Here is a 20,873-nt window from a genome sequence, read left to right on the forward strand (position 1 = left end):
TTTTAATCATTAAACAATGTTTTAATATCATCATTTTCAAAGTCTTTAAATTCGATAAAATTCCTTATAGATTCTATAAATAAATTGCTTAGTAAAAAGCTTCATTACCTTGCTCCAACGTTGGAGTTTCAAAAATATTTTAATTATTCTTATTTGAAACTATTTTAATTAATAATAAAAGATGTATAGGAAATAAATAAATGGCTAAACAATCTGTAAGTTTATATGAAGGGTCATATATTAATTTTTAACATATTGTACAAAATGGATTTCTAAATAAGTTACGTAATGTACAAGGAATGTTACATTTGTCAGGTTTTATCAAGGTGATTTCTATTTTTTTTAATGGAATAAAAATTAATTTAATACTTAGTGTGTCCTAAACACTACTTACATATTATGAGAAATTATGTTTATTTTACATTTAATTGAATATTTTTCTCTTCACATTCATAGCCCGTAAATTGTCTACCCTACATAATTTTATATCAGAAGAAAATTGATTGTTAAAAAAAAATTAAACAAGAATTTATAAATTCTAAAAATGTCTACAATTTATACAACAAATATAAAATGCGCACTTTATAGAAAAGCATTTATTTGATAATTTAACAAATTATAGGTACAATTATTGTTTTCTCAAATATGAATATTTTTTAATATTTCTTATCGATAAATTTGTTAATTATATTTTGACGTGAAATGATCAAATTATGTCTTATTTAAATATATTTTTAATATCGTTTAATTTTTAAGTACGCGAGTAAAAGTTTTAACATTGAGAAAAATTTAGAAATGTATCAAGTATACAAGTGGCCCAGTTGTTACACGTGAATAATAATAATAATAATAATAATTTAAACAAACATAATTCTTTATATTTTATACGATAATTGTAAACAAAAATAAATAAAACAATTATGTATTACAAAATTAATTCTTACTTCTGTTTAAATGATTTCCAACAGTATAATTTTGGTTCATGGGTAACGGACCTTGGCATTTACCTTACTTTCCCTTATGAAATAATGTATTGGAATAAGTATTACATTACATACTGAATTAAGATTTGGAATAATACCGAGTTCACCTGATGTGCATTAAGTTTCTATGGCTGTTTTGACTGCACAGTAGTGATATACATTAAACATCAAAAATACAATCCGTTATAAAACCTACTGCACGTAAAAAAATATTTGGCAACCAGGAATTAATTTAATACTAAATTCACTACTTAATCTAATACTAAATCCAATAATTAATACAATACTTAATCCAATACATATTTATTCCAATATGTTTTTTTTCATACGAGTCAATAGTTTTAGAACAAGTAACTTGATAACAATAAGCTAATCTTAAAGAATCAAATTTTTCAAATAGTAGAAAACTATAACTGTAATCTTCTGATAATTGTCTATAATAATTAATAATAGTACACTTAACATTTTTTTGTATTATATTTAAATTTTCGAAATTAGCTGCATTTGAATCCATTGCAGTTCATATTTTTGTTTTACGGATCCATATTCAAGCTTACAATGAAAATAAAATAATAAAAACGATTAAAATATTTTATCTAAAATGGCACAATCTAGTATATAAAGAGCCATTAAATAACTATGCCACTCTCCTAGGAGAGGTCAAACATTTTTTATTTAACAAAATGAGAGATTGAGTGTAAAAAATAGATTAAAAATACCATCACTTAGTTTTTTAATGGCCCCTTAATGCACATAAAGGACAAGTTAAGTTGTTCAATATTACAATAACAAACATTACAAAGGTGTAAATAAAATCGAAATTAATAACAAAGCTGTTACTAAACTCAATATTTGTTTTTTTTTTAATTTGAATTAATTAAAAATTTGCCAAAAATTATTATAATCATTAATTCTGAAACAAAAAAGAATTTTTCCCAAACAAAATTTTCACTAAAATAAAATAGAAGAATTGTTTCTGTTTTCATCAAATTATCTTGAAACAAGCAACAAACATTGTTATGCATTAAAAACGTTTTATATTTTTTTTCTTGTTATAAAACATATTGTTAAAAAAATCTATAAATCTTTTATCATTTCTTAAAACTTGAAAAATATTTTAAAAATTAATTGTAAAGTATTGTTAACAATCTATTCTCGACCATTTTTATAAGAGAATTTAACAACATAGTAAAATCTTTTTAATAAAACCACTTTTAGAAATTTATTCCGTTAATAAAGTTAAAGAGAAAAGAAACAAAAATTATGTGATATTCAAATCCATAAGGCCAGAATAAATATATATAAATATATCATAGATTCATTATTAGCCTTTGGTGATATACTATAATTATTAATAATATGTAATTGAACATCTTCGGCAAAGGAGATTAACTTCTAATCAATAACTTACTCTAAAAATCATTACTTCCATCAGTATATGGCTCTGTTTAATAACACTAATATTAATATAATAAATTCTCTAAAATTAATTTGCAAACTTGAAAATTAATAAGAAATTAACTAAAAATTTGTTTACAAAACACAAAAATAATGTCTTTATTTTTTAACATTGACTTTTAAATGAATTCCAAAAAAAATTTTTAATGTCGATGAAATTTTGATTTACAGAGGCTTTCATCACTTTTCTAGATAATAAATGAATTTCTAATACATGCCTAAGGGAAAAATCAAAGTTAAACTTGAAAGTAACGTCATTATCTAATAAAACATAACTTTTGTTCACAGTTTCAGGAGAATAGAAGATTCAATTGATTTTCCGAATGGACGGACTTTTTTTTAGGAACGATTGTCTTGACTTCCTCCCATTCTTTGTTGCATCATTGAAAGTAACATTTCCGAATATTGCTGCATCATATTGACAACTTTACTCTGATCTTGACCTGCAAGCAATTCTTGAAATTTTGCTGTTGCCTCATTAACGCTTATATTATCAGGAGAGTTGTTTTCATTTTTAGCAGCGACAACTAGACGCAATGTTCGCATCGCTTCATTAACAGAAGATTCCAAATCACGTAGCATTGTATCTCTACCAATTGTCGTACTTGAAGGATCATCACTATCGTTTAAAGTAAGTCGTTTATAAAGTTGAACAACATTATCAGCCGTGCGAGTTAATTCATCAGCTACGGTACTGCATAGTTGTGTTGATACTAGAAAAAATTATATCACATATCATACTCTTGCGTCGAATTAGCGCAAAAATATCAATATAGGGGATATCTAACACAACTAATAAAATTATCATCTGTCTTATTTAACTATTTGTCGTCAATAAATCGAACAAACGCGATATTGTTGACGCGTGCATTCTTGATGAAGTGAATTTTAAATACAATTCCCTCTCACTTCGGAATCTATTGAAATTCGATTTACAATTTATAAGTGATTTTCGCAAGATCGCATTCAATATGACATTTTTGGAATTATGCGAAATCTATATTTACAAATTTACTACAGGCGAATGATAAAAATTCAAAAAATAAATTTTATAATTATGCAATTAAATGTTCATGCACATGCATATCCCAAAAACAATTTTTGTTTTACTTGTCTGTCCCAATGGCAATATGGACATTGCCGTTGGGACAGACACCCGTGCGCCTAATGCACTACTGCATGGGAACTCTCAATTATTTCTACAACACATAAAAGAAAATAAGAAAGTGTAACCAAAAAATTGTTTTTTTTCGGACACCTTAATAGGCATACAATAAATTTGTTATGGATACATTTATATTTAAAGTTTAACATCTTACGAAGCAATAATTGTGTTTTATTTATACTATAGATTATAAATCAAGTCACTAAGAGGAATAAATTTTATACAAGATACTAAAAACCCCCAAAAAACGAGTACGACGGCTAGTCATAAATGGACAAATAAGTATTTTTTACTAACGTTTAGACAAAAAGTCATGCAGATCAAAATTCTTCCTAAAATGTATAACTTTTAATTATAAATTTCTATCAGGCATACAAATTGGAAACATTTAATAAGCTTTGACAATTTGTTTCGTTTACCTAATTCTTCCTCCATGTCTACTACAAAAAGAAATTTTCAATCTCAAATTCGCTTATTAACTTACACAAAAAAAGGCAAAATAAAAAACTGTTGTTTGAAGATTGTCATATATATGGGTCCTTACAAGTCTTTGTATAATATTGATTAAAGTTTATAATTTTTATTAATATAGTACACGGAGAAACCTTTGGGTGATTCGGTCTATCAGAGTTGTGAAATCTTTGTTTACCACTGTGTGGAACGCCTGCTCTCCCTTTTTAGGCGCGCAGTGTTTCTGTTTTTTGTTAAACTGACTTTATAAAAGTTTCGGTTTCTCCGTATGCATTCTAGGAAAAATTTACCAATAGAAGAACAATTCAAATATTTTAATTTTTTTCCAAATAGTACTTTTTTGAAAAGTATAATTTTCAATTTCAATTTTAATCACGTTCCAATTGCATCAATTTTTCATAAAAAGGAATAACAAAAGAAAAATGGTGCTACTTACAATCTGCACTAGTAACGTCGATTCCGCAATCAGTGTCTTTAACAGGAAGTTCATGAGGACTAGGTTCAAGTTGATTTCTATTCGTTAAAGAAAATCTTGAATTATTTTGAGCGCTTATCCCCTCTACAGGTCGATTATTAACTGTGTAAGAAGAACCTATCCTTTTCATTCCTTGTCCAGAAATACATACACTGAAACAAATAAAATACTCAATAAAATATCTGAACATAACAAATTTTATAGATTGTTCGATATATATTCGATTATGTTCTTTAAAACTTTTATGATGACGGTAAAATATAACTAGTCAAATTTGTTGTTGAAAAAAAACCCACAAATATAGTTTTAATGCAAGTCCATGCTATACATCTTTATCATGTGAAAGCTTTTCGACGATGATGTTGACATTTGAAGTTAGGTAACAAAACTCTAATTAGTTGAATCTAAACATTACTGACCTTTATGCTATGTATTTTTGTTTATAAAAAACAGATTCAAACAATTAAGACCGAATTATAAAAGAAGCACATTTACCTAGCAGCGGAATGATCAATACTGATACTCCTAGGCCGTAGAGGTAAAGATGGCTTTCCATTTCCGTTAGAAGACGTTTCTTCAGAGCTGGAATCCTCTTGATTACTAATTTGACATAAATTCACTGAAACCAAAAATCATTTATCAAATGTCTTACAATAACAATCCATTACGTTAGAATTACTAAAACAGGATTTACAAAACTTACTTGTAGAATAAGCTCCTTGCATTCCTCTTCTTCGCAGTACGGAAGGAATATTTGATCCAAAGTTAGTCTTCACTAAGTGAGTGACCTTATTCTGAGAACTAATTGTAGGTCTCATTAAAGCATTTATTCTACTATTTACAGGTTTACTATTCCAGTCTCTAACAACACCACTTGCTCCGGCATCCGATTCAGAATCACTCTGAAATTTTCAAATTTTTCAAACACCGAAAGGAATACAAATATTTTTTAAATGATAAACTATACCTGATTAAGTACACCAACACTGCTACTTCGAGTCATATGAGACGAATGACTTTTTGCAATTGAATGTCTTGATATACCTACATTTGGATTTCCGATTCCCCCTCGTGATGAAGTGTTGACAATTTTATTGGGTAGTTTTCCTGGAACTAATATACAACATTTTCTTATATAGCGTGATCAATAAAAGAATATTTTTATTTACACATATATGCAACTTAAATAGAAAATAATCAATATTTAAAAGAAAGAAAGTAACGGATACCTTGAATTAAACCATGCAATAACTTGTTGGGTGGATTGATGGACAGATCACTTAATGAGCAGGCACGCCTCATGCCAGAATCCTCGTCTTCGCTATCAACAACCTTTGATGACAGTCGCTTTCCAACAGTGCCTACTGCTGATAACACACATACACACACATGCACTAAGCTACAATTCTAATACAATATAAAATAGCAAAATAGTGTTTCATCATGTTTTTCAGAAAAAAATATCATTTTCATAAAAACCAACTGATAGGTAATAAATTATATTTGGTGACTCAAGGTTTCTTAAATAAATGAGTACTTTGGTCAAAAATTCAAGTTTCGTTAAAAGAGTTGAAAGCAAATCATCGAAAAAGTAAAAATTTGGTCTGTACGATTTTTCAAAAAAAAAAAAAAAAGGAAAGCATGCACGCACGAAAAATAGAAGGATTATTGAATTTTTAAAAACTCAATCAGAATTTGACGTACATATATAATTAGTAAATTTCAATCCCTTGAGAAGCTTTTAGAAAAATTCTTATGAATTTTGAAATATTTCTAAGTTGAGCTACTGGTTTTAAGAGCGCTTGAATTTTCAAAATTATTGATTTAAAGTTTTTTCTCTTGCTTCAAAAATATTAATTTTAAAAAGAACCTTTTTTAACAAAATTTTGTAAATATTAAAATAAGGAATATATTTATTCCGTGAAAAAAAACCGATATTTAAGCACAAAGTGTGTGAAAATTGACCGATTCAAGTATTCATTCATATGCATTAGCTTAGGCTCTCTCCCATCAACTTTTTAGTGCATAAAAAATGATTCTTTAAAAAAATAATTTAAGGAAATCGATAAATTTTTAAACTCTCTGGGTTATAGGTATCAAAAAATGTATACGGAAAATAAAATCTGGTGCAAAATTGTTGATGGATAATGAAATCAAAATACAAATAATTTGATCCATTTGTCATATCAAAGAAGAAAATTTTGTCTGTCTTTTCAAAATATTTTATAATTCGCGACTATTCTATTTTATTCTTCTTAAAATCCCTTCTTTGATTTGAATGAACAATAAACATAATTACTTAAATATTCTCCATAATTCTACAACAATAAGCTTGTACTATAAAACCTTAAAGAAAGTTGAATATTCTAAAAATTAAATCAAGTTCTTTTAGCTGACGAAAGTGAAACAACCGAAATATAAAAATAATAATAATAAAAAAAAAAGTGACGAATATATAGATGCACAATGCTGATTTTTGTCGAAAGCTTGAATATACCTGGAAATTGATGTTTCGAAGGAATATTCGATTGACTGATAGTTGGTAGTGTTTTTGAAAACTTGATATAATTATGACATCTTGAAGCTGGTGGCCACATTCTTTTTGGTGAATTTGTACAACTTGACAATGGTGTAGAGGAACCACTTTCTAATAAAGATTTATCCATTGTTGACAAATCAGTACAATCACTATCTTCACCACCGGAATATTTTTGTACTTCTCTATTAATTTTACAAATGTCTTTTTCAATATCTTGTTCAGCAAAACTCTTATTTACTTCCTTTAATCGACAATTTTTTGTGAAATTCTTCTTCTCACGTAAAACAAGATTTTCAAATTCCTTTGAAAGTAATTTCACTGTTCCCTGTATTGCTCTACTTACTCTTACATCAGACTTTTTATCAACATTTGCATTAAATTTAGGTTCGATAGGGAGCAATTTATTTGTTAAATCGGGTGCACTCTCAACATTATGAGATTCATTATCTTTTGTTGGCATTTCTTTTTCATAACAAATTCGTTTCTTTGCATTTTCTTTTCCAAAATTTAGAAAATTTTGATTATTTTTAATTCTATAAGTGTGATTTTTTTTATCACAATATTGTAAATTCTCTGATGTTTTGTAATTATTTTCATTTATAAAAAATGTGTCTTTTGATTGTTGAGTTGTTTCAACTGATTGAAAACATTGATTCCAATCGGGTCTTGTTCTATTTCTCATGCTTTGTGTTCTAAAAGAATTTCTCTTTGGTTTAGGAGGTTTATGAGCAACATAATCATTGAATATTAATGTCGATTGTGGAACTCTTGATTTTTTGTAAATAATATTTCGAGAGTCAGATTTTCGAATTTTGTCATTATTGAAATTTTCACCACTTTTTTCCAAATGTTCATGTGGATTTATATTTTCATTTTTCATTAAATTACAACTTGTGTCTTGAAGTGATTTGGATCTAAAGACAGAAGCACGAATATTTAAATTTTCATTGTATGTCGAATTTTCTTTCATTTTATCAATATAAGATTCAAAATTTCTCTGTTTTCTTTTATTATCATCAGAATCAAAAAGCATTTCAAGAGGTGCGGATTTCACTAACAAATCCGAATCATCAGTCAATACACTTTCGGTACTTTGATTATTGGCATTTTTTTCCAATGGAATCATTTGATATTCTGATTCATCAGTAAGCATACTCTCTTGACTTCTTACTGATTTTATATTTCGTCGTGAGAGAAAAAAACTTGCACTTGAATGTCTATCGTTATTATAATTATTATAATCTAATATTTCCATACTACCTTTTGAAAATGATTCAACTGAAACATTTGATAAAATACTTTCTTCAGATTGTGTTAAAATTTTTCTATAAAAATTTTGATAGCTATGATAATTTTTGTCTGATTGCTTTTCTACATTTATTTGATAATCACTGACACATCGTCGTGGTGAATTATTAAAATCACCTTCTAATGAATCATCGCTAAATTTTCCGTTTCCATCATTATCATTATCATCATCATCATCATCATCATCGGAATTTTGAATAACATTATCCAGACAATATTCATTCATCGCTGGAAGGCTTTCGAAAGATCTTGCAACTGTTTCTTGTTCATTATCTTCGAGACCAATAAAATAACTACATGATCTTCTTTTTTGACCAAATTTTTCAAATCTTGTCATATTCTTTTTACAATGTTCTTTTAATGTTCTAAGCTCATCACAAACTGGTGATTCAGGTAGAGAAAGATTTGTTTTATTAAGTGATACCTTGTATTTTTCGGTTTTTTTTAATGTTAATGTTACAGGACGCTTATGATATTTTTCACTTATGCACGATGTTGTTCGACTTTTGGGAAAGAGACTATCTTTCTGCATTTGGAATTTAGTTACGGGATTGCCAACACCTGGGATTTTGTTAGTTAATAGTAAAGAATTTAATTTCAATTTAGGATTTGGTAAAGTTTTGGATTTATTTGGTTTGGTTAATTTTGATGATAAATTTTTACCAAATCCATTACCTGTATTATTTCTGTTTTGACGATGATGTTTATCAGTAAAATGGCTACTTAAATCCGATATACTTTGACTTGTTTTTAATGCCGACCTATGACCAACCTGAAAAACAAATTTTCATTTATTTAATAAGCTATAAAATATTATTTCAAAGATAAAGAAAACAAGAATGATATTTACACTTTGTAGTTTTTTTCTCGTTTCTTCTATTCTTCTTTGTAGTTCTTCTCTTTTTCTTGCCATGTCTACATTACTTTTGACCTGTTTTGACGCATTCACAGTATTACTTATATTATAATTTGATTTTTCTCCACTTCCACTTGTTCTGTAAAATAAATTAGTTAATTTACAACTGCTTGATATTAAATTAGATAATTAAAAAATTTTACCTTTCATGGAACTGTGAACTAATACTCGTGCTTTTCATTCTATTGCTGTGCTCTTCGGTACCACTGAGAGATTCGAAAGCGTTTTTTAAAAATTTTTCTCTGTGACTTTGATTAACTAATTGATCGAAGCCTACTGAACTAGCCTCAGAGAGCATTGACAGAGGATTTCTTTCAGCACTGGGCGTCGATGCTCCACCTTCTGAGTCAGAATCATCTTGACTACCTGAAGCAATAATTTCATTTCTACCAGTTTCATTGCCCTTTAATTTTTTAATTCGCCTTTGTGATCTACAAACAAATATCAGGTTATTATTATCAAGCGAAAGTATCAATCAAGTATCAAGCGAAAAAATTATTTTGAAAAATAAAAATTAACCTCCTGAGTTCTTCAACGTCCATGGCATTAACAGTAAACTGATTTGAAGTTGTATCTTCGGCCGAAGGATAATACATAAGACGGTGGTGTGATTTTTCCGATCCTGTTGTTCCATTTTCCCCTTCAGAATAATCTTCCACATCTCCATCGTGTTCTGTACTTTCATGATCCTAGTAAAAAAAAAAAAAAAAATTAGTTATAATTAATTACAAAAATCCTAAAATTCCGATAAATTTACGGTTTTTATATTATTGATTATTATACAGGGTGTTCCAAAAGTATGGAAACTTGTATATATCTCGAAAAGTACGCATTTTCGTGATACTTCTTTTTTCACTGTTCAGTCCCGGGACAAATTTTTTGGCTTCAAACATGTAGATCTTTTTTTTTTGGAACAACTTTTGTTTCGAATATTTTTCACGAAAATGCGTTCTTTTCGAGATATTTGCAAGTTTCCATACTTTTGGAACACCCTGTATATTAGTTATATTAATTTAATAATCATAATATTATGAGAAATGCCTTGACACTATGTTTTTTTAATTATGTATAATTTTTGAGACGCAATTTATTAAGCATAGAAAATGTTTTATCAATTTGATTCTAATTATTGATTCAATTATATACTTATATATTATTTCTTTAAAAATTGAAAATGTTTTTAATTATGATTGCATATAAAATAAAGAAAGAAAAATGTTTATTAAATTAATTACCTCAAATTTGAAACTGCCCAAACTACTATCATCAGTGTAATGTCGACTTCTGGACTGTCGTGTTAGTTCTGTTGTATCATTATCCCTCAACAGGACTATATTACCGCTCATTATCTAAAAAATTACATCTCATGAGAATACTAAAAGTATAAACTTTTTATAAAATAGAAGGCTTTCATTTTTAAACAATTTAATCTACTATTTGATACGATATCATAAAATCGTAATGATTTATGTAATTAATTCAAAGAAAAAATTGAAATTCACAAAAGCGGATAAAAGAAAATTTTGTAATTATTTTAAACTAACTTATCCCAATTAGATATTAATTTTTGTAATTATTATGAAAATATACTATTCAGTACCTGTTTAGAATTTTCTGTCAGTTCCCTGTATCTTTCTTGACTTGTTTGAAAAACTGTTTCTTCACTTTCCTAAAATAATAATACAAAAAAAAAAAAAATTATCATTGAATTTTGGAAAATTATTATTTCTATTATATAAATAATAAATATATAAATTATATATTTATATTAACTTTAACTATGTAAACAAAAATCACTAACCCGTTTGATAATTATAGACTCTCGACGATAATCGCTACTGCATTTAGTTTCAGTGCCACTATCAATGGAACTGTCTTTTGAACAGCAACCTCCACCATTACCGTCAGAGTCTATTCCTCCACGTGGAGGTGGAAATGGAATTACCTCATCACTATCGTAAACAGATTTAACAGTAATTCCATCTCCTTGCTGAACTCTCTGAGCCCATCGACCCTTCGGTAGATCAACACAAAGTGATCTTGCACCTGAATTACCCGATGTTTTACTATCATTATTCGTTGTATTTATTTGCTTCTTTGCCCATAGTGGAAGTTGACCAATACTAAAACGATAATCAATCCCTCCATCATGATGCGGATGATTAGCATTTGGATCCAAAAATTCCGCCGATGGAGGACCAAATGTTTCATTATCCAATTGAAGATCAACGGCATCACCATTTAATTGTACTGAACATCTAAAAAAAAATGAGGAAATAAATTGAAATTAAATTTTAAAAAATCTAAGATTTTATCTTATATAATATATTATTTATATTTTATAATATTAATTAGTTTTTTTTTTTTTTTGAAAAAAATCATTTCAGACTAATTGTTTACTTAAAATATAAAATATATAAATGAAAAAAAGTGAACTTACTTCCCAGCACGCATTGCTTGTTGAGCGAGTCTTGCATGCATTGTGACAACCATATCATGTGGTACTTTCCAGATAAATATACATCCATCACCACTAGCGGATACCAAATGACGACAATCAGAACTGAATCTCAAACCAGTTACCAATTCAGAATGACCAAGCATTGTAGCCATACATTCGCCACTGTAGTAATCATAAACACACAATGTCTTATCCGTACATGATGTAGCAACATATATTCCTGAAGCATCTGTAGTAAATAAGAAAAGTTCAAAAATTATTTTCATCTCTAAAACAATAGTTTGAATTTTATTAATGAAATAAAATTAAATGCTTCAAAATACCTAATACAACTTTAATAAGCGATCCATCTTCACCAATAGAACCTTTAAAAGTCTTGCTGTGTTTACCCGTTGCTACATTATAGACTCTAATATTTCTATCCTGACAAGCAGTAAGAACGTATTTTTGACCAGAATCAACTTCCATGTCATAGAGTGTTGTTTTTCCCTGTGCATTTTGTCCCCTAGTAAACTGCATTGATCCTCCTGTTGTCTTAAAAATTTATGAGAAAAACGTCAGCTAAACATACATAACAGAAAAAACTTTACCCCCAAAAAGTTTAATAACTAATTTTTTTTTAACTCTTTTATAAGAGAATTACGTAATTTACGATTTTTGATGACAATAAACAAAATAAATAACTGAATAAAATAATAAATAAATTAATGAAATGAAAATGGAGCAGAAGCTCTTTGGAGATAAACGTACAGAATATTATATGAGGTATTTTACGTAAAGTGAAAAATTCAAATCTCATCGTATCACTTGACGCAAAAATGCCTCAAATATTAGATATAAATAAAAAATTGATATATTTACTTCTTGAAGTTGACGAAAAATAATACTTTTATCTGCACTGCACGAGACCATTTGAAGTTGATTATTTTGATTTGTTTGATTAAAGAAACGAACAGCTGTTATTGATGAACTATGATCATCAAGTGTTTGCAAAAAATTATATCCTTCATTGACACAAAAAACATGAATAAGTCGATCTCTAGATGCACTAGCCAAAAGTTTAGGATTGTCTAAAGAATGTTGAGAAAATTTAGAATACTCCAAACACAAAACTTCAGCATCATGAGCTTCTATTCGACACTGCTCTTCTAGGGTTGAAACATCGTGAATTCTAATATTACCAGATCTAAAGAAAAAAAATAAAAACTTTAATATATTCTCTATAAAACGCAGGAACTTTTCTCAAATTTGAAACAATTTAATATTCTAAAATTACAATTACCTGTCTCCTGAAGCTAAATGTTTTCCATCTGGACTCACTCTAATTGATCTAACACCATTTCTTCCATCATATGAAGCATCATTCTTTTCTGTTGAACCAGCAGCGGCTAAATCAAGATCTTTTAAATATGTCAACTCAGGATCAACATATAAAACTTTTAATAATTCCTAAAAAGAAAAATGGAATTAACATTAAGAAAAATGAAAATATATATTCTTAAAAGTATAGTAAAATTTTTAAACATACATTGCTATATATGTTTTTCTTGTATAACGTATTGGTTGTAGATAGTACTTTATCTAAATTCCAAATGCGAATTGTATCATCGCTAGAACATGTAATGAAACTTCCATTTGGCATTGCGCCAATAGAATTTGCTCCCACAGGATACATTTCAACGCCCCAAATACAAGCGGAATGATAAAGAAAAGAATGCGATTTTCCTACTCTTCTGATATCTCTAACATCCCAAACATAGATACTGTGATCGTTGTAAACACATGTTAATTTGTTATTTTTCTCATCAAAAGCAAGTGCTATTGCATCAGGATATTTTGCATTTGCAGGATGTTGTGACATATGACTAAAAAATTATATTAAAAAATAGTAGACTCTGAATTTTAAACATTTTTCTTATAATGATTTCATTCAGAAATTTATGTAACGATTTAAACTATTTTTTCAAACAAAAGAAAAAAATACCTAATTGTTAATCCTTGAGCGACATCTACTCCTAAATAATGCGTCCTAGGCAGTGTAGTAATAAACTGAAGTGTTACAGGACTAAAGCACCTTATAATTCCCTCAGCACATCCGATAAAAATATATTTGTCACCAACTGTCATACAATTAGCACTAGTAGTCTAAAAAAAAAAATTAAAATTAAATTGCAGCAATTACTCTATATCCTAAATACAAAACTTACTCTTAGCTCAACCCATTTATCCAGTAATCTTCTATTGTTGAATTCACATAAGAGACCTGATTTAGTGATAGCATATGTGGAGTCTGCCATTTCGCCTTTACCACATGTAACATCAACAAAGTCATTGTTTCTTTGCTCTCCTAATATGGCAGAACGTCCCATCAAAGGCACTGGTTCTTTGTACTAAAATATAAACCGTTTTCTTTTTTTTAATAATTACCGCATTTATTTATTTATTTATTTATTTTTTTTTATTAGAAAAACGCGTATTTCCTATGAATATTTTAGTTTACCTTGGCACTACGTGAATATTCCAGGTACCAAAATTTGACATGCCTGTTGCCCACCGTAACAAAATAATTTCCACTTTCAGCAAAAGACACGGCTTTTACTTTACTTGAAACTTTGTTTGATGCTACTTTTACATTGTTTCTCCAATCCCAGACATTTACTATCATATCATGTTGTGAGCCAACAGAAACTACATATTTACTGCTAGGTGAAAACGCCTTGAAATAGATGTAAAATAAAAAAACTGATTACACAAGATAACTCCAAGTGATTGAATTGAGATTACCTGACACTAATGATAATTCATTTTGTTTTGTTTTTATTTGAAATTTTTTTATAAATAACAGTGGCTTTTGTAACTACTTACTACGCAATTAATGCCATATTTATGGCCAGAGAATTCTGTAATTTGAATGGCATTTTGTGGATCCGAAATATCCCAAACACGAACATTAGGAACGTGTCCACATTCACCAGTTGCCAAAAGTCTGCCATCTCCTGATAGAGCCAATGATGTTACTGTTTTTCGACAACCGTTAAGTACATGCGTCTGAGTATTTTTACGCGGATGAAAAAGTACTACAGTACATCTGCAATGAACAAAACAAAAATTATTTAAATATATCAAGTTGCTTTAACGTCTTTAAATTATGTTTGTCAACTCCAAGCTTTCAAGTCTTTTAAACTCTATTTTATGCCGAAGTTCTCCCGACAATGGAGCCAACATTCATCCAGCCGACCAAAGCTTTAAAGCCATTCCTTACTTGTTTCATTGAAACTGACCAACTTTGTGCAATTGTAATGACAAAAATTGTTCCAATTTTGCCCGATTTTAGCCTAACAGAGGATGAAATTAGTAATTTTTCAGTATATAAAAAAACTTACCCTGCTGGATAAGCGATCAACTCGCTGGTTGAATCACAGTCTATAGCTGCATTACTTGACACGGTTACACCCAATACTCTTTCAAGCTTTATCTGCAACAAATTTATAAAAAGTTGGCAAATCCACAATCACAGAACAAGAGAACTGAACATTAAATAATAACAGAAATACACATCCGTCAAAAAATTTTAAATCAAGTCCATGTTAATAAAAATATATTTCATGGATCTAACATATATAAGTGCTTAATATTTTCAATCTTTCAAAACTTATATTATATGTATAGAATAATAACTACTAATTCAAGCTCCAGTCTGCGTAGCTTTATCTTCAAATTAATAAAGCTCACGTTATAAGAAAGAGAGTAGGCATCTGGATAAATAAGATATATCCTAGCAATCCAATAAATTAAATGTCAAGACAATTTTATTAGTTGTGACTTTTTCCTTTTTATAAAATTTTATGATATGTCCTTTTAAGAGTTACACAATCAAGTTGAACTCAAAGGTCAATTTCATTCAGAAAAATGTAAATCAGAAAGATATTGTGATTATCAATCGTTAAATTCTTGACTAGTGGAAACATATATTTTTTTGATGTGATGGATGCCTAACCATGGTTAACTTACACAAACTTTCCCTAGTTTCGTTTCATTGCAAATTCATTTATTACGAATTCTGTAAAACTATTTAAAAATTAAAATAAATTAGTTCCAAATTTTTTGTTGAAAAAATAATGTTATGTAATTAAAAATCCATTTAATTACAATTGCGTCAACAAAAATTGATAACAATAAAGTAGATTAGTTATGTTGCTCAATTGCAAATAATATTATTGTAATTGTATTAAAAGTACCTATTGATAAATAAAATTTTAATATTAAAATAAAATTGATTTACAATCTCCTTAAGCAAATATAATTATAAAGTTTTTTTTCAAAATATGTTGTAAAATACACGTAAACATATATGTAGATTGTATTTTCTTTACATCACGTGATGTGGTCACAGAGTAAAAAAATTGTAGCACCCGGAAAGGGTTAAGGTCTTTATCATGTTGCCTTATAAAGGCTTCGTCAAGATCTCATGCGATTCGTGCAAAATCAAGAAAAAACTAGTGAAATTCCACGGACTTGTGTTAAAAAGTTTCTTTGAAATTTTGTAAGAATTTATATATATTACATTTTAATTGAATTATCAATAAAATGTGAAATGTTTCAATTTTAGAAATAGTACTTTCTTTTCAATTTAACAATAAAAAATGAAAAAAATTCTTGCAAAAGTGTTTAAAGGGTAAATTTTCGAATATTCTGTATTTAAATAATTCTGAAATTTTTGTGAATTCAATAATGTTATTTTTTTATCAAATAAATACATAATTACGTACATCATAAGCTGGGACGTTTTCCTTGTCCCGCATTATTGAAGAGCTGTTCTTTGGTGCGATCAGAGTCATTTTTAACACTTCTTATTTTTCCTCCTTACATTAATTATTCGCCCACTTCTATACTCTCATCAAGTATACTTCGAATCCACCCATCTTTTTTCTTAAAAAAAAAAAAAAAAAAAAACCTCTCCGATGATGGTATGTTTCTAAATGTAATTCTTGTTAAGCATAATATTTTTCTTGATTTTGTGTAGGCTTTAAGGTCAATAAAGCAGAATTTTATTAATTATTTTTTTACGTTTACACAGTTTTGAAGAAATAAACAATTTTGATAGCATTTTAATGACACAAGCACTACACTTAAGGCTTTAAGAGTTCTATATACATTGTAATAGCACTTCACTGTAGTAAATAGCATTAGTGTTGTAATATGTGTTGATAAAATTTATTCAATTTTCCACTCTTATTTTTCGAAAAAAAAGTAATTTCAAAACAATCAGAAGACCAAATATTTACGAAACATTGTAATAGTTTAATGAAAAAAAAAAAAAAATTAATAATGAAATTACTAATGAATGATTTGATTTTAAATGAACTACATTTTCCTTTCTTTTTTTATCGCTTTTTATTCTTCAGTCCACATTTTAACTACACTTTAAATGACAGATTTAAAAAGCGAATAATCATTGAAAAATGTCATATTTTCATTTAGAAAAAAATACTGTTCAGTATTTTAACACACATGTTAATTTAATTAAAACAGTTTCCAAATATTCACCATTATTGACAAATGAATTTCTGTTACAGAGTTTTTAAAGATGCAAATCATGTTCTCCATTCATCTATTAATAAATAATTTTTTTAAAACGTATTTATTACATTGTAGAGTACGCTTTTTTTTAATAACAGTAATAAGAAATTGGGAAAAGTTGCAATTGAAATTACCGATTCCCTTCTGGTACAGTAAGTAACTCACGTAACGTGTAACGGTTCAACAAAGTTCTTCAATGAAGGTGTTGTGTGACACTTAGAGGAATGTAATTAGTTTTTAGAAATAAAAGTCATTTAATCTTAATATGATTAATAATTGTTTTAAAAACTAAAGGATTAAAGCCTACTATGATGTATAACATATAAAAGACAAACTTTTAATAATTAAATCGAAATCAAATGTAAACAACTAGAATAAAAGTAAACAAAAATGAATTGTCTAACAATAAACACCGACCCGAAGAAATAATACGGGACCATCAACGATTGACGGATAACTCTGTACTAATACTAAGTAAGGTGTGTTTGCTGATGCTGGCTGGTGCGCAATACTGTCGACCACGTTGGCTCCCTACTCCTTTCTTTTTAATATTACACACACCTGGTATAGGTACATACTATTCAGCATACCAAGGCCATGGATTCGATTCAATGCAGTCATTTCCATGATTGTCATAAGAATTTTTTTTTAAATAAGATAATATTAGAAATAAAGTTCAATTACTTCCTACTTATAATAAATATGTAGTTACTTAAAGAACTGTAAATATATGACATTTTAGATATTTAAATCTTTAACGAAAGCAAAAAATGTTGATTTTATGAATTATGCAATCTCTTTCACTCTCTCTTAATCTCTTAAATTTTGATTTATATCTATATACATATATTTGTATAATCAATTCAAAAACAATATGATGATTTGTAAACAGGTTTCACGTAGAAATTGCTTCGTTTTACCTACTTTGAATGTAGGCTGAAAGTAGTTCCTATATTAGGTATGTCTAGTATAAGTTAGGACGAATCTTTCTTATTTTCTCCTTAGTTTCTTTTCCACATTTCTTCCAAACAAAAAAATATCTCTTTGACTAAAGTAAATAAAATTGCTAATGACACTATTTTTTTTTACTAGAAAAAATGTTATTTTCTCTTGAATTAGAATTCAATTGACCAAATAAAGATTTCTTTGATGAAATATATTTCGTGTTCTGATACTGACTCATATATAGTTTTTAAAAGTTTGCAAGGACCAAAATATCAAAATATCAAATTCTACATATTAGAAAATTGAAAATTTACCATGTTTTCCAATATTGCTACCATCTTCCTAATTAGATAATGGAAAATGTAAATAATCATGTCCTACCATCAACATACCAACTATTTTGCATACGTTTCAAATTTTGTACGTATTTCTCAATACTATCGCCCACTAACCACCCATGCATCAACTAATATCTATGGACCATAAATTGGTCCATATTCTGGATAACTAGAATTCCATGTAAAATGTTAAATTCAAAAATATTGGTTCGCATTCGCAAACATATGCCATGAATTCAGTAATTCGACATTAAATTTTAATACTTTTCAATCCGACATTTTATAACGAACAATAACGAAACTCATTGGGTCAACATCAAATTACACCTCTCGTTAACATTTCGAAGCCAAAAATTAGTTTCCTCTTCAGAAATTTATCGAGACAAAAAAAATATATAAATTTTCAAACTTTGCAAATTATTGTTTGTTGCTGTTGAATAGACAGAATACTTTTTCCACTTTATGAAAGATCCACTTAAAATGTACATTATTAAAAGTAATATATGATTTTCAAATCAAATGAAACGATACCGACGTTGATATTTAAAATTCTTCCTCTTTCTCTTATTTCACGCGGCATTTCTAAAGTTTTTAAAATATTTCAATTATTAATTTTTGCTTTTTCTTTTAAACAATACTGACGTTTATATTAAACATGTTTCTGCCGTTGAATTTTTCAAATGTTTCTTCTTCTTTTTCATTACAAGAAATTATTTTAAGCATCATGTTTTTAAAAAATATTTAATCAAAAATTAAATCAAATTTCGTTACACAACTTTGATTAAAATAGGAAAATATTTTTATTGTCACAATAATTTGTTAATGAGGACATTAACATTTTGCTAAAAATTAAAAACAAATGTATCTTACCTTATCTTGGATTTTTACATTTTCCTGGCCTCTCTTCAAATTGGGAGCTCGCAGGACTTTGCTTGTCAAAGATGATTCCATAATAAAAGTTATGATTATTAGGGCATTATCCTTAAAGAGGAATTGCTTTCCTTCATTTCATCTGCGAAAATATTGTATTTTGATAAATAAATCAATATAATATAATAAGCAAAAAATTTATAAGATTTCATTTGCTTGTACTTTTTATCATCTAAACGAAATTAATTAACATTTAAATCGCAACCATTAATTCTTATTCGAATTGACTGAAATGAAAAAAATTGTTGAAATAATTAATTATTAAATTAAGTAATTAACTTAGGTAATAAACATATGAATTATGATTCATATTTTCATCCATAACTCTTGTGCGAAATGACTTTACAATCAAAATATTTGTTTAAATTGTTAATAATTATATTTTTTCGTTTTTTTATTTTGCAGTATTTAAATTATACAATATTACTAAGATATAAAAGAACAATTTCATTTATGATCAAAAATAAATTAAATTTCAATAAATAAAAAAAAAAACTGCGAAAAAAATAAACTTGAATTAAATTTTTAAAAATTTATTTTTCTATAAAAAATTGCTAAAATTTTGCTATCAGAATAACAAATGAATCACTAATAAATTTACTAACGAAATCGAAAACTTGGGATTATTTGAGATTATCGTACTGATATACATATACATAATATTTATTCATAAGTAAAAAATCAAACGCACCATTAAATATAGGTTATTATGAACATCATAATTTACTTTTAACTACAGAATGCATTTATAATAAGACAAAAAACCATTTTACAACTGTTTGCCAGTATAAGAAAAAATAAAACAAATTAATTTTACCTATTAAACTCATTGCTATGTCTCCGGTTCCTATACAAATCAAGCTTTTGAGTAATAAATATGTCTAATATACACATAAAGCAATGTAAATTATTATTTAAACAATATGACATTTTGAAGGTCTTGATATAAAAAGAAAGATCAAATACCTTAATGGATGCAAACAAAAAGTCCAACTCCGTTAAATATAGGTTATACACTAAACGAACTGCATAATTCACTTTTAACAATGCGTTAGAAATACAAAATAAACATTCGTAATAATACCAAAAAACAGTTTAAAACTATTTGTAAATGTACAAAAAAATAAAACAAATTGATTTCACCGATAATACCGTTTCTCGTGTTTACACGGCTTAAAAACTAGAAAAAACTAGGGTAGAGACTAGATGCAACATTGAAAAGGTGCATGGTGCAATATAAAGAAGGTCTAATCACCAGGCAGTGAAATTGAATGCAAACTGGCGCATCATCAACTCTGATAATC

The 20,873-nt window shown here is 27.7% G+C and overlaps 1 protein-coding gene across 5 annotated transcripts; it reads right to left on the reverse strand.

Moving 5' to 3' along the window:
- Positions 1-216: 216 nt before the first annotated feature.
- LOC127290707 (mitogen-activated protein kinase-binding protein 1) lies at positions 217-20,808 on the reverse strand. Of its 5 annotated transcripts, none has more exons than XM_051319461.1 (26): positions 20,536-20,808; positions 19,510-19,651; positions 15,160-15,251; positions 14,642-14,864; positions 14,277-14,492; positions 13,984-14,166; positions 13,761-13,921; positions 13,305-13,641; positions 13,059-13,225; positions 12,638-12,962; positions 12,100-12,310; positions 11,756-12,005; positions 11,117-11,573; positions 10,916-10,984; positions 10,551-10,664; positions 9,835-10,004; positions 9,459-9,746; positions 9,250-9,394; positions 9,075-9,171; positions 5,782-5,916; positions 5,520-5,665; positions 5,256-5,454; positions 5,048-5,171; positions 4,514-4,704; positions 4,026-4,046; positions 217-3,154 (listed from the first exon to the last, which is right to left on the reverse strand). In XM_051319461.1, the coding sequence occupies exons 2-26, from the start codon at positions 19,588-19,590 to the stop codon at positions 2,781-2,783; spliced, it is 4,776 nt and encodes a 1,591-aa protein (XP_051175418.1). In that variant the 5' UTR covers positions 19,591-19,651; positions 20,536-20,808; the 3' UTR covers positions 217-2,780. The 5 variants fall into 5 exon arrangements, with proteins under 5 accessions (XP_051175418.1, XP_051175417.1, XP_051175421.1 ...); XM_051319460.1 differs by having other exon boundaries at positions 5,782-5,919; XM_051319464.1 differs by lacking the exon at positions 5,782-5,916 and having other exon boundaries at positions 20,536-20,807.
- Positions 20,809-20,873: the final 65 nt, after the last annotated feature.

This window comes from Leptopilina boulardi, unplaced genomic scaffold (assembly GCF_019393585.1).
Source record: "Leptopilina boulardi isolate dan_hultmark-lab unplaced genomic scaffold, ZJU_Lbou_2.1 LbouV2_80, whole genome shotgun sequence".
Classification (NCBI taxonomy): domain Eukaryota; kingdom Metazoa; phylum Arthropoda; class Insecta; order Hymenoptera; family Figitidae; genus Leptopilina; species Leptopilina boulardi.